The sequence below is a fragment of the Ammospiza caudacuta genome, chromosome Z (genome assembly GCF_027887145.1).
Source record: "Ammospiza caudacuta isolate bAmmCau1 chromosome Z, bAmmCau1.pri, whole genome shotgun sequence".
NCBI classification, from domain to species: domain Eukaryota; kingdom Metazoa; phylum Chordata; class Aves; order Passeriformes; family Passerellidae; genus Ammospiza; species Ammospiza caudacuta.
The window spans coordinates 48,748,146-48,763,912 of NC_080632.1; the positions used below are offsets into that span (position 1 = coordinate 48,748,146).

General features: G+C 35.6%; 1 protein-coding gene across 1 annotated transcript in view; it reads right to left on the minus strand.

Annotated features, from left to right (window-relative positions):
- Nucleotides 1–403: 403 nt before the first annotated feature.
- RNF180 (ring finger protein 180) overlaps nucleotides 404–15,767 on the minus strand; it is a 62,260-nt gene continuing 46,896 nt past the window's right edge. The window contains exon 6 of the mRNA XM_058824231.1: nucleotides 404–606. Coding sequence (XP_058680214.1) covers nucleotides 404–606 — 203 coding nt within the window. The remainder of the gene's footprint in view (nucleotides 607–15,767) is intronic.

Genomic DNA, 15,767 nt, shown 5'->3' on the forward strand with positions numbered 1-15,767 from the left:
GAGTGAGTGAAGTCTGTCAACACAGAGTGAAACCCCTAAATGACTTTATAGATTACATTCTTTTGTACTACACAGACTTCCCCTAAAAACTGGGAGTACTTCTACAGAGTAATCATTTTATAAATTAGGGGTAAATTCTTTTCCCATCAAAATTTCCCAAAGGCAAAACTCCCACTGAATGAAGTATGATGTAGATTTCACATTACATTTGTAAGCAAACTCAAGTACTTTGTCACATATAGGAGAAGTAACGAACAGCTGCACAGCATGCTTGATGCAGTCTATTCCAATTCTGAATGATAAAAATGCAGTATCAAACATTTTAACCTTTTATCAATATTTTTCTATTCACAATTTTTCTGTTCCCATGACTCTCATTTTCCTTAACTGTTATTTCTACAGCCTAAAGAGGGAAAAAGAAATAACAAAGGAAACAGAAAACAATAAATCCTATTATCCAGTTGACTGAATAAATGTATATGATCACCAAGTCCATATCAAACCGCCATCCACGGCTATCATCCTCGAAGTCCATGAAGTCCATCCTGTGAGCAGCATGTGGGAAATGCCTCCTGGTCACAGTATTTGAGCGCCTTCGAAAACCTGCTGAAAAACAGACAAGGAGATAAAAATCTTTTTAAAAAGAACCAGATTGACTAGCAAAAAAAGTTAACACTCCTTCCTCCAGTTATCAAAAAGACAAATAGAAGCAGGAAATCTCACACCTCACTGCTAAGTTTCATCACTTTGTTGGACAAGAAGCTATCTTAGGAATTGATTTTGAAGGATTTAAAAAGCAACACTGTGTTCCTTAAAAAGTAACTCTGTGTTCCACGTCTAGAAAATAATATGTTTGTTTGTTTGTATATGGATTTCTCTAACATAATAAAGTAATGATATCTGCTTAAGTTATCCAGATTTATGAGCACCTCTCTTTTGGTGCCTTCTTTCACTGAGTTTGACTTAGTGATCTAGAAGTGAAAGGCTCCATATACTGTAATGAATCTCTTCAGTAATTGGTTAAAATGGGTTCCCTAAGATGGGTTCTACTCATCTGAATTCTTCGGTAATCAAAAATATCCAGATCTGTACCTGTATAGTGCAACAGTTGATACACATTTGAATTCCTTTTTACTAGAATCTGAGATTATCTTTCAAAGATAAAATAAATAAATCTTCTAAATGAATTGTGCCTGCTTTACAATAATGCTCATTATGTTCAATATAATGCATACCAGGTGAAAATTCAATTTTTAAATCACTGTTTCTATGCTGATAACACCTTAAAAATATATAGGTAGATGCAAACAAGTCAAGTGGAAGTAAAAATCCTGTGTCTCCAAGATGGCCTGAGTGTGGGGTCCTGCCAAAAGGTCTGTCCTCTTCATTGTCCCCCAGACTTCTCCAAGTAGCAAGAGAGGTACTGTGGAAGCAGACCTCCTCCCTATGTCAAGACATGAGTTTGGAGAAGAGTCTGTGCAGCTGTGTCAAACAGTAGGCTGTGGCACAAAAAAGAGCCTGGAAGCTGTGTTGCAAAGGCAGAAAATCTGTCCAATTCTGATAAAGGACTGTTGTACTCTAGATTTTTCCTCTGTTTTCATGGAATGAGAAATTTTTATGATGCATTCTGTATTCTTTAATAATTTCTGAACAGAAAAATACCTTTTGTAGTTCCAGCTAGATTGTAAACCACATTTCTTAACCATCTGCAGATAAAAGCTGAGAGCTGTAGAGCTCCTCAAAAACGGAACAGCAACATAGAGTAGGGGTTTGAATTATGAAACAGAAGACCTGAGGGAGCACCAAACATCTTTTAATGTATTTTTCTACTACATAAAAAAAACCCTATCATACATGATTTCAATCCCCAAACAATATAGTCCCCAAAATAATTAATGTATGGGCATGTATTTGTGCAAAAAATATATTTTATTTAACTTTCTTGCATATGCCTGTGTTGCTACACTCTGAACAAGAACTTCTACTGAAGTCACATGAATATGCATGCACAGTGCTGGCAGAGTCTGGCAGACTGTTAGTGGGAACTTGTTACTAGATAACAAAAACAACGTTTTGTGCAAATCACACTTTTATATGCACCAAAGTGTGCAAACAAAAAAAGGTTTTCAGTAAGCATCAGTAGGCACATCTGTTGCACTTTGCAACCTTCTATGAAGTACTAGCAAAGCACTAAATAAAACTACAAAAAAATGAAAATATCCTCTCAATTTTATAAGTTGACCTACTTTTTTAAAACTAGAAAATAGAAGGTACAAGATAGAAAATTTTACTATAAAAATGTTCCCAAATGAATAATATGCAAGCTACAGTAACCATTTACATTAAAAGGGCTCATGTAAAATTAAATTATGTATGAACAAGTGTTCTGAGGTTAGCAGATATACCAAAGTACATAATTTTGGCACAGCCTCTTCTTTCTGCATGGATGAGAAGAACTATTGAAAGACTGTGAGAAAAAATGCAAGTATAGACTGAGACCTTCCCATATGTGCCCTTGCAGCACCTGGCAGCTTAGTGAGCTAGATCTTTGGAAGTTGTTTCCAGAACAATGTGTTAAAACAGCATTGCACCTGTCTCTGCATGCTTGTGAACCAGATCTCACACTGACTCCATTTACTGTACTTTATGTCCCTTGGTGGAGCAGTTTTGGAGTAAATAAATTGTTTTCTTTTCAGGTAAAACTAGAAACAGAAGATGAGTTCTTAGAGCTCAAAAGTGTTCCAGTAATGTGCTTCAACCACTAATGGGCATTTAGCCCTTGGGACTACAAGTTTCTTCACATGCAAATGTGGACATCTGACCTCACAGCATCAATTTTTGTGCTCTATTATAGCTGATATAATTGCTAATGCAAGAATGCCTCTGAGAGACAGGGAATAATCTTTTCTACAACATCTTTATGCCATTCATAATTTTACAGATCTCTAGTATCTGTTTTCTCTAATATGCTTTCCAAACAAAAGAACTTTTGAATTTTCTTTGTATGGAAAAAGCTTCAAAACTTCAGACTATCCTTTCCACATTATGCTTCACCCTCCTTTATTTTTCTCTGAGATGATGTAATCTAAAATTATGTGCAAAATTTGAGTTGTGGGATCACCACAAATCCAGACAATGACAAAACATTTTGTTATTATTCCTGCTTACCTTTTTATTGTGGCTGTGCATGAAATGTTTTAATTAATCCCAGTATTATCCAAATGTCTTTTTTTAAATGGCAATAGCTGATTTACAGCACACTACAGTGAATATTATGCATTGTGGAGATGACTAATGCCTCTGTGTACACCTGACTGTCCTCATAGTGAAAGTGTTTTCCTTGCAATCTGAACTCTTCATATGCCTTAATGCTCATCCACTTGCCACGGAACACTGTGAACAGGTGGTCTGTCCTCTTGGTGGTCTCCTTAGAGGTATGATAAGGCTGACTGAAGATCCTCCCCAAAGCCTACCCTTTCCCTGACTGAAGAAACCAGTTCTTTCAGCCTCTCCTTCTGGGTCAGGTTCTCCAGGCCTCTGAGCATCCCAGCCAAACCTGGGTCGCTCTGCTAAACCTGCTCCAGTCTACTGCTGTCTTCCCTGTACAAGGGAGGAAGGCAAAACTGCAGGATTTTAGATGTGGTCTGTTGAGCAGTAGGGGATAAAAGCTTTGTCCACAGTTTTTCATATATTCTACTCCTGTTCACAAAGCCCAGGATGCCGCTGGCTTTCTTCACTGCCAGGGCATACTTCCAGCTCACCCACAGCTTGCTCTCCACCAGGATGCCCAGGCTCTTTCCAGAGATCTGTCCTCAGGCTTTCAGTGCACAACCTGTCTCATTGCCAAGGGCTCTTCCTTCCCAGGTGCCGGTCTCAGCATTTGTCCTTTTTGAATTTCAGAGTCCTTCCAGAACATTTCTACAGCTTGTCAATGTATCTCTGAATGGTAGCCCTGTGATGAGTCTATCAATCTTTCCCTAACTTTGCTGTTCTCTGCAGGCCTGATGAAAATGTGTTCTGTTGCTGTCTCCAGGTCACAGATCAAAAGAACTGTTAGTTGTCAAGTTCAAATTTACTATCGTTAGTGAAGTGAATAATATAGTATCACTATAAATTTTACCAGCTGTATATGTATCACTTTACACAGACCACTGTGTCATTCTGACAAGGTCTCAGTTTGAGTTGCTATGTGCTCTTTTACACTGTATTTTCCATCTCCTTCTTGGGTCTGTTTTTCTTTTTGAGGTGCCTGGCAAAAGGCTCTTTGTCTGATGCAGCACCTGCATTTCTCCAACTTCTTGTCCTGTCTGAATAGCAGCCCCACCACTGAGTCTTCCAATTTGTTGTCACCTGCAGACTTGATGAGAGCATGGAGGAAAAGAACAAAAATTTCCAAGTATTCTATAATTTTTCAAGTATACAGGTGTTTTTATGTTGCTTTCATGCTTTGACAAACAAGGTATCATCCCAAACTTCTTGCATAAATGCCAGCTTTCTCCCATATGCACATTAAGAGGCATTATATTCTGATTAGGCTAACATAATAGCTAAATTGCAAGATTTTCTAGTTAAGATGAGCTGTGAGATTTGTATTTCCAAGGAAGAAAAATCATATATTGCTAGAAAGGTTTATGAGAGAGCAGCACTTATTCTGTGCGAATGACTGCAAGCATGTCCCATTAACTTCTCATCTCATGCCCCAAGCTTTCAGTCTCAAGCTCTCCACTGAAATTCAAGTTCCCAAAATATCCAGTTCCTTCCCCAAACTAAGGCCCTTTAATGAAACCACCATCCTTCTCAGATCCAGAGATCCACTTCTTCTGCATGAAAAGCTTGAACCTTACCACCCTCTTGCCTCATTATTTCAGCTCCACACACCTGTTGTCTCAGAAGTCTTCTTATCTAGAGAGAGTCATATCAAATTACAAACTTTTCTTTCTCCAGGATGCATACCAGAACCTTCAGCTTTCCTATGTTAAAACTTCTACTATCATCTTCCAAGGCCTTTTCCACAGCAAAATCATATTTCCAAACCTCCCTCACTATCCTGCTCTTACTTTCCTCTCACTTTCTCTCTGCTTTCCTTGCATATTTCACTCCTCTTGCCCTTCTAATATTATCTGTGGTCTCTTGCTGGCTGCCAGCACCTTATAACCATGACTTACATGACAGCTTAAACATCTCTCCTTTTCTTTCCATCCCCAAAATCCACATCCTACTTTTTGACAGCTGTTGGGCTCTAGAAAACCTGGATGTAAAATGTACTTAAGGTACATTTGTACCTTAGTACGAAATGTACTTTCCTTTCCTGAAACCATTTTTACTTTCACTATGTTGTCTGTCTTACCAGTTATAGACTTTTGCTGGGCTTTTGGTTTAAGTGTTAAATTCTATTGCAGTCTCAGAGAGGTAAGTTGTGTTTAAGCAGTAATTTGTGCATGCTTAAAATGTGATTTATTGAACTCACTGTGCATATGATACTGATGGCCTCTGCACATGAATAAATCAGTTGTATGCAGGCAATTTAGTGAGAAACACACAGATATTGCTTTTTAAAGGTGTCAAAGACCCCTATCTGAAAGAGTCTAGATAAGCAATCAGTTACTGTGAAAATCTGAAAATGCCATGTCCTGAAGCCTTTCATATGGGACACAAGACTTGATTCCATAAGGGACACTCCTTTCCATAAGGCAGAGCTGGGAACCACTGTTACAGCTAGATGTCTGCTTTGTGACTTTCTTAAGGCATTTATTACAAAAAAGAAGAACAACATGCTACAGACAAAACTATGTAGAAATCCCAAACTGTGGAAGTGTCACTGATGTACATGTCATTTGTCAAAACAAAAGGCTTGCAAAAACGTCAGTCCTACAGAATCAAGCACCAGCCAAACAATGCTTCTTGCTGTTGGGTATTAGCAAAATTATTGGGATTTATATCTAAGAATAATCTTCCCTCTCTTAAAACTTTATAAATCCTTTGGGGATCTGAGAAGAGAATACAACAAAATGAACCAGAAATATACAAAATGGAAAGGATAAAAAACCCCAACTAAAACAATGAATAGAGGTTCCAATGGCAATAACAGTTCTTAAAAATATTTATTTCATACAACTCTAACTTCCCATATTATTTTCAAAATTATAGGTACAATTTTTTTGGTAGCTAATCTCAGAGTTTTTCTTCAGAGGTGTGTAAACAAAATAAATGCAGAATTTAAAGTCATTGATTACAAATCAATACATAAAAGCCATACTTGAATTTGGCATTTCTTTGGATCATTTATGGCCAATACCTTAAATTAACATCTCTCAGGCCTTTAGGACAGTGACAACTTTTCATTTGGACTTTTTCCTCTGTGAAATACTGTAAATTGCATTCCATCACAATTACAATTATTTTCACTTGACAAATTTGGTGGTTTTACTCTAGAGTGAAAATAAATATAAGATCTTCTTCCATTCAAATACAGCTTGTCAGATTTCAGTGAGAATTATTTATAAGTGAAGTTTTTTGCACATTCCTACTATTAGTTTGAATTCTAAGAAAAAAATACAGCATCACTTTACCAGTTAACAGTGATGTTCAGAATACTAAGCAAATAAAGAGATAAAAAGTTGGAAGACAGTTACCTCTTGCTATTTTATAGATAAAAAATTCAGCTTTTACAAATTAAAATATGAACCCATGAAGTTAGCTTGTATATTGCGAAAAATAAGCAGATTGTGAGAAAAGAAAATGAGTAAGTTTGAAAATTAATGCCAAAAGCCATAAAGCCACATTAAATGCATGCATACACATTTTGCATTGGTTATTCTGCATAACTAAATATCTCACTCTTTATTAAATAAGAAATCTATTTACCAATTTTATGAAAATTATTCAATAGCTACTGTGTCCAGTCCCTCTCAGAAATTCAAAGAAAAAGTAGAACTCATATTTTCTCTCTTGGGCTGTTTATTTTCCTGAAAATAACGGAATCAAGAAACAAGAGGACTGTGGGAGGGCATAATGACCTTAGAAAACATGCTCAGCCTATGATTATTATCACAGAAAACATAATCATCTGTGATTATTCTATAATTATCAATACTCACAAATAGAAGCCACTTGGCTAGCTCAACTGCGAGGATACGTACTAAAATGGGAGTAATTAATTCACATATCTCAGTGTAAAAGTCACTTGACTTTGGGAGACTTGAAGGAATTTTGGAAGATAGGATGCAGATCTTTTTTGGTTTTAAGTAACTAGGTGAATTACCTGTTTGCTTTTTCTTTCTTCCCCCAAATCATAACACAAAAAGTACCAAACAGTCAGAATATTATGTAACAGCTGAGGAATCATATCAAGGAATGAAGCTGCATGGTCTCATGCATGTCATAGAGATCCACATGCATAGGTTGCACACATTCTAGACCATAAAATGTCTTACTTTGATTTTAAAGGTAAGACTTGTACATGTATATTGATGACATACAAATTACAATTATAGTAATTTTAATACATTTGCCTTCAGGAGGGGGAGTTGTAATGACTTTTGTTCACATTTGTTTGTAAATAAATTGTATCTTAACAGTGAATTTAACTTGTGGACAATTTCTTTCTTTACCATGACCATGCAGACAATAAAAAACAGGGAATTTCAAACAGCAACTTGAGGTTGTTTCTGCTTCTGTGGTTATGTGCATCAATAATCTATATGAAAAAAAATTTTAAAAAGTATTCTGAATATTCTAATTCAATGAGATTTCATCTTATTTTTAATCTACTTTCTGCTTCTCTTCCATTCTATCTAATCTCTTACTCATCATCAACATCATTCATCTCTCTCCTGCTGTTCCTACATTTTACTACTGAACGTTTCTGTACATCATGTTGTATTTGTCATCTTCCCAGATGACCAAATACTGTATTTCAGCTGCCAGCAACTCTTGCTAAGTTATCATCACAAAAGCCTTCCCCTGTTTGTGTCATATTGCTGTAATGGCATTGGCTACCTCTAGCTTCATTCTTCCCTCACTAAGTACTTACATCCCTTTAGGCTCTGTTTGTACAGACTGCTACCGCACAATATATAGAGAAGCAAACACTATCGATATTGATAGGTAGACTTCTTATATAATAAGAGATGACTGAATAAGTACAGAATAGCATTAAAAAAATATGTCATATTGTTTCTTGTCTTTGATGCGAATGCTACTTGGCATGATGCTTAATTCTCTCTAGATTCTTATTTTGTAACCTGCATGATTGCTGTATTTTTTTCTAAGCATACTATTTAATACTAATGATGATTTAACAAAATACTTTGCAGAGTTTTGTAACTACTGTTAAAACCATTTCAGTGCTTAAGGCTTTAATGTTTTAAGCCAGTGTCAGTGATAAAAGTAGATACTAATAATGCAAATACTCTCTTTAAAATAAATTAATGAATTGTCCCTATTTCTCCTAAGACAGAGGCAGTGTGATGGCAGAGATCAGAAGGAATACCCGTAATAGGCATGCCTCACCACGCCCCTCTGTAAGACATGGCTCAGTTCATCTGCAAATCTGGCAACACGAGTCCCATAATTTCTCTGGAGAAACTAGTGAATTACCTTTCTTGGACCCATGCATCTGTCTTTAAAAAAGGCATGTTCAGTTTTAGCTATTGTCAATACTCAAAATTTCTATTTCCCATCTGAGCAAATAAAAGAAATGTTCCTCCGGATAATGAAAAAATTCAAAGTACAAGATTGTATCTTTAGAAAGCTGGCACAGTTTTTCTGAACTGAAAGTTTTCTGATGATGACAGTACTTAACCAGTTTTTAGGAAGTTAGCCAAGACTTCACAGAATGAGCTGTCTAAAAAGCCTTCATAGTTGTTCAACATAAAATTAAAGATAAATTTTCACAAAGCAGGTTTATTAAAAAGTTAACTAGAAAGAAGTCATTTGAAATAAAAAGAAAATGCTTATGAACTGTTAAAAATTCCTTCCATTAGTCCTTTTTTAGTTGTGCAATGGTTTTTATCTCTGATTTTTCCTGATGCAATTTCAAACATTCAATTTTATCTACTCAGTAAGTACATTCATCAAAGCTCCTGAATCTGCTCTGTTGTTTGCAAATCTCTGGCTTCTTTAAGATGGTATGACTAGTCTGACTCTAGACTAATTAAAATATTATCACATTTTAGTGTTTATTATTCTCATTCATCACCTTGAATGCTTTCATGGTTCTTCTTTTGTCCTTCAAAATCAAATCAAAATGTCAGCTTTTGTTTCCACTTTAAAGGGTCTCCACAACTCTGTATTGCCTAAAAAATGTTGTCTATCTTTTTACAATTATGCTGTGCAAGCACCACATTCTTCCAAAACTCTTGTCAGGTTTCTGTCCAATAAATACTCCAAGATCAAAGTGAATTTTTGCTTATGTCCAGCTTTGGAATGGGTACAGAGTTATCTGTCACTGGTACAGGTGTATGAAGTAATAATCACTGCATATTAGACAGGAAAAACACTGTATGTGGCTGTCCTTTTTTCTTCCCTATCCACTCATTGACAGCGATGAAGCCAACTGATACATCTATTAGCAACCAAAAATTATTATGTAGCAAACAGAGTTTCTGTGAGGTATCAAATAAACGGACTGAACACCAGGCAAACTTAACTTTTAATTTAAGATGTATTTACACCAGCAGAGTTGAAACTCTGTAATGGTTACATGAGAACAAACTGCTCTCTAGGTCATGCATTTCAGTGCTGGGGAAGAATGCACAACATAAAATTTATTAAACATAATAGTTAACAGCTATTAAACATAATAGTTAACAGCTAACAGTAACAGTATAGCTAACAGCTAATTAAGAATATAATATAGTCATTTTTTTCCTATTCCCTATTCTTCTTGGCCTAGCTGGCAAGGATTATTCTCCACTTCCACTAAAACACATAAAAAATACTTGCTATTTCCTGTCACTGGTGAAGTAAAAAGGCATCTTTCCTTTCACTTGTTCATAGAGACCAATCTGAACCTGAACTAATCACAGCAGAACTTTACACAAAACATAAATATTAAAATCAAGAGATATTTTATGCTCTAAACAAATTCTGTAATGAAAGACTACCACTTAAAAAAATAATAATTTAAAGTTTACCCAACGTGGTTAAACAAAGATTATGTATTGTTTTCAGTAGTCTCTAGAGAGCAAATAGTAAATATTTATGTGATCTTATTTAATAAACAAATCAAATAGAACCCTTTTATGATGGCTTAAATAAAATCATAATGAAAGACACTATTTTATCAAACTGCAGAACATATAAAACAGGCATACTGAGTAGTATAAAGGTCTTCCTACCCTATCATTCTTTTCCTGACAAGTCAGACTATGAGGAAATGATCAGGATTGAAAAAAAGTAAGCACAAGGCAAGCATATTGCAACACTTTTCCCTCTCAGTGCCAGGGACTTGCATTTCCATGATCTCTGCAGACAAATGTGGTACCTTTGAGTTTAACAGGAACAAGAATCTGTCATGATTTGAACCCATGCTTTGGGGTAATGATAATTTTATTTAATGTCTCTTAGTTCTTTTGCAGAGTTCTTTTATTATGAAACAGTGAATAACAGCAGCATACATACACTTCTGTCATGCCTTTCCTGATCTTAATTACCGCAATCATCCCCCCTCTTTTAGTAATTTGTTTCTTTGTGTGAAGTATTCTAGTCTATTTACATAATCCTCATCAGGAAACAATTTAAAACTGACTTTCTCTTTTATCTTTTCTGTACCCTTCCTGCTAACTACCTTGTTTTGTGATGAAAAGAAAACAATGTAAACATTGCTGAAGAACACTACGTTCCAAGACAGTCTCCTGCCACTGATTGCACTTGGTTTTAATTTTTATTATCCCAAATATTTCATACTGTAAGCAAATCTTACATCTTCATATCTTGTAAAAAATACGCTGGATAATATGAGCTGTAACTTAGACCCATACAGGATCCATATGATATAACTTCAGCGAGAAAAAATAATCATATATTTGTATTCTTTGTTTGGCATCTTTTAACTGGCTATTAATGCTTCAAAGGACTTTCCCTCTTATCCTGAACACAGCTATATTTTATCAAGCATCTTTAGAAAAGGACCTTAAAAGTTTTTAGGAATTGTAAGCTGCAGAGTGAAAACCCTGATACCTCTAACACCCCTACAAGGTAATTTGGGTTTCTCTGGTACAGCTGTGGGCCATGGCTCCATAGGAGGTCCAAGATGTTCTTAGTTTGTCTCACTGACCAGCATGAACACTTGGCTGCCTAAGCAGAACTAAAGATGCCAATCTAACATCCATTCAGGGACATGTCAAATGGGGAAAGGCTACAGTATACCTTTTTGCCATGGCCATTCTAGCACAACCCTTAGTGTTGCATAATTACAGCTACCAATATTCCTGCCACACCAGGAATATTGGTAGCTTATAGTACCATGGTTAAATGGAAACAAGCAATCCTGATGACACATACAAATTAGACAGAATTTGATTCCCTCCAGTGCATTGATGAACCAATAGAGACAAATCAGTAACCATAATTTCTGAGTAGTAAATTACTTTCCTGAAAGGACTGGAACATCCTTTTCAATGAGAATGTGGCTCTGAAGGAGTCCCTAAAGAACAGCCTCTGCAAAACAGATTAAAATATAAACAAGGCTATTGATACACAATATTTAGTTCTAACACTGTTGGCAAAGTAACAGGGAATGAAGTGGCAGCCATGAAGCTGAAGTTTAAAACTTCTTTGTAGCAAAGACCTTTTAATTTTAAACCTTCCCTTCCGTTTTCTTTTCCTTTCAGATTGACTTCTACTTGGCAAGATGCAGAAGGAGAAGCATAAAGGCTATTTAGTGCATAGCCGCTCCATGGGACCCAAGGGGGACTCTGGAATCAAGAAATCAGTCTTGCATTTTTTACCAGCAGGAGCTGACAGAACTTGTGGGCAAGGAAAATGGGTACAAGAGTTAGGGCCCAAGTGCTGACAAATCAGTAAAATGACAAAGTGGCCATCAGTGGAGCTGACCTAAGACACTCATCCAGCAGGTTTGGATTCTGTCTTTTCTATATTAGTGTACTATAAGCCTAGCAGACACTGAGAAAACACTTTCCAGTGAAGTGTGTCTTTTTTAGGCAGAAAATTCAATTTATGTGAAGACTGCAGATCGCAAATGCATTTTGTGACAAATAGATGTATGCAAATTAACTTTTTGTGATTTGTCAAGCCCTACTGAGGAATCTTGTGAAGACAGGCAGAGAGAGCTGGGACCATTTAGTCTAGAGAGGAGAAGGCTGAGAGGGAAGATCAATAACATATATAAATATCCCAAAAGTGGGTTTCAAGAGGATGCTGCCCGACTGTTCAGTGGTTTCCAGAGACTGGGAAAAGAGCAATGGCCATGAGCTAAAACACAAGAAGTTCCACCTCAACGTGAGGAAGAACTTTGTGTTGAAGGTGGCAGAACACTGAAACAGGCTGCCCAGGGAGGTACAGCCTTCCTCTCCAGAGATATTCAAAACCCAGCTGGATGCGTTCCTGAGTCATGTGCTCTGGGTGACCCTGATGGGATGGATTAGAAGAACTTGAGAAGAATAGTCCAAAATAAGGATTATTCTGGGAGTCTTCTGCCAGTATTACTCTTTATAGCTAAAATGAAACGCTGCACCTTCTATTTTCAGTAACACCCGTCTTGTTTCTTCTCAGTAGATCACATTTATCTGAACTTGAAAACCAGTATCACTTTATTTGGTTATTTTAAACAAGGAAGATTTAACTTAAAACTTGTACATTTCTTGTTTCCAACATCCTTCCTTTTTTGCCTATCAAACTGAAATCACGATAAGAAGAATCTTGAATCAAGAAAGTAAATTTTAGTATCGTACCCCTATTTTAAAGACAGAGATACAAAGAAATTTACCAACTGGCATTATTAAAAGCTTTCTCTAAAGGAAATGGTTCACCATTTTCTCTAGAGAATGATTACATAAAAGGTCATAGCAGATGTGACCTACTGAAGTGATGGCAATTTCCACCAGGTTTTAGTAGGCTTGGAAAACACTCTATTGCAATCCTGATGCAGAAGTCAATATTTTTATTAAGTACCTAAAGACATGAGATGAGGAAAGAATCTGTGCAGATTTCATTGTATACAACACTGGAGGAATGTTTTCTAGATTAAACATTTGAAAAGATAGAAACAAACATTCTATTTTTAACTAGACTTTCAATTTAATTGCCAAGTTTTATATAAAACATCAGCAACATTAACAGATGGAGGGGATTCCTATTAGCCTAGGAATAATTATGATTCCAAATACTAACCAAAGGCTGTAACTCAGAGGTTCCATAATCCCCTTCTGCAGTTCTGACCACCTACTTCTACTTTTCTTGAGTCATCTCTACAACCTTACTCTACATGCAGGCAGCCAGCATCTATCTACAATGCAATCATCATTATCCTGACTACTTTATCCTTTATCTCTGCAATAGATAATTGCAGAGATAAAGGATAAAGTAGTCAGGATAAATAATCAGATTTATGCAAAAGCTTTAGAAATAACACTTTTAGGCACAGTGTACTAAATGTCTCAGTCATTTTTAATTTCTTAACTTGATTACACCAAAGTCAATGTCAAATTAAGTATCATATTTGCAATTTAAATTATTCTAATCTCTTATTTTAGCTCACATTTCTGTATCAAATTACTGTTGGGGACCTACCCTTTGTTGATGAACTTCCTGTGACTGTACAGCTCTTACAGAATGCAATTCCACTTTAATGGCATACAAAGACCACACTTAAGTTATTCAATTATGATATATCATAATAAGATCCAATTGAGTGTGCTTGCTATTTAACTTTTCTGTTCAAACTACACTATTTATCTGTTATAAAATCTATTTAAGAAAATAATTAATCGAGATGTTATTTCTATTGTGAAATTGTGATTTTTTGAAGTTGTCAGTACTCAAAAGAATAACTAATATAGTATCTTTTTTTATCTCATATGAAACAGAAGATATTTTATGGAATTTAAAATTAGTTTGTTAACTTTTCCATGTATTAAAAATCTGAATGGGAAAAGAAGAATTGCTTTCCTTCGTGAACAGCATTTTCATTTAATCATTAACTTATCCTTGACCAAACACCATGTAGACAGCAATACCATAAGCAATGTTTATGAAACAAGTGGGAATTCTGTTGATTATTTTATTGGAAAAAAATACAGTGCAATACAAGGGCAAACTAATCTGGAGCAATTTTCATCGGTGTAAAGCTCAAAAGTGCTGCAGTGCTGAGGTTTCTTTCTTTTTGTATAAGAACTGAAAAGTTAGGGTTGTTTGTATTATTAAAGATAATTCTACATTGCCTATGGAAAATCTCATATGAAAGAAAACTCACATGTAGATTACCAAATATAATTGGCTAAGTGAATAAGTTCAGGAAAAAAAGTAAGGACAAAGAAGTGCTTGATTTTATCTAGCAGTCCTGCAATGTTCATAAAGTCAAAATTAGTTAACCTGATAAATTTTGTATATAATCTAAACTTCCTAACAGTAACTTTTGTCTCCTCATATCCCAATCTAGTTCTGAGGTCTGATTTTATCTAGCATATCTAATGAGTGATTTACTGGCTAAGGTATACTATTTTTACATCTGTGGTATTAAAATGATATTGTGGAAGAGGTTTTGTCACAATGAAAGCTGGAATAATATGAAAAGAGCTTCCAGATACTCCATGAACACTGGACCTGCTGGATATGAAAGTGAAAGAACATACGTATTTCTAACACGGCTGCAGAATTTCTTCTTTGCCAATGCAGTATTGTACTGCAGTATTTGACAGTGCACTCCTATACAGAGGTGGTTATTTTCATGTTCAAATTTGCAAAATTTCATTGCTTTCTAAGCACTGTAATGACATCCCTTTTCACTCCAGTCACTCTACTCATGTACCCACCCTATTCCTCTTCCCATTCTTTATATTTGACTTCTGAAATTATATCATCTTATTAGGCTATTAGGTTCTTAATTGAAAGAAAATTAATCTAAGTACCCTCTATATCCCTTCAGATCTCAGTGGTATCAGGGTTTCCCTTTGCAATGGAATCTAATATGGTGTCAGAAGACTTTTGCTGCCACTATTCTCAGCATTTTATGCCTGTTAAGTTTGAGCAGTGTCCTGAGCCAGTAAACAAAACCAATTATGGAAACCAAATATAGAACTTTAGGTGTTGCCAAGTACAATTTAGATATAAGCCCAAATGAACAGTCCAGGAAGAAAATACTATATATTTTCATTTTGAAAGCACACAAACCTGCAGTAGTTTTTACTGAAATAAAAAGTCAGAAGAGAGACAAGGCAGCAATCCTCTTATTGAGAAATGCAAAGACAAAGTTTCAGACAGCTTTGTGGTTTGTGTGTCTCATTAACTAGATTTAACCATGTTCCCATTTAGTGTGGGACCTTTAGGCTATACTTTGGAGACACATAATTCCAGCACTCAAAATTATCTTTGGCAAATTTTCAGGTGTAACAATACTGAAACTTTATGATGTCTCCAGATCTTTCTTTTATTTCTACTTATTTATGCTTTGTACAATGCTTAGCATTGAGAAAGATATTTATGAAAGGCATAATTTGTATAAGACTACAAAACATAAAGGAACTATGTCACATGCATAATATACATTAAAATATATCAATAAGACCAGCATTAACACTCATACTGTA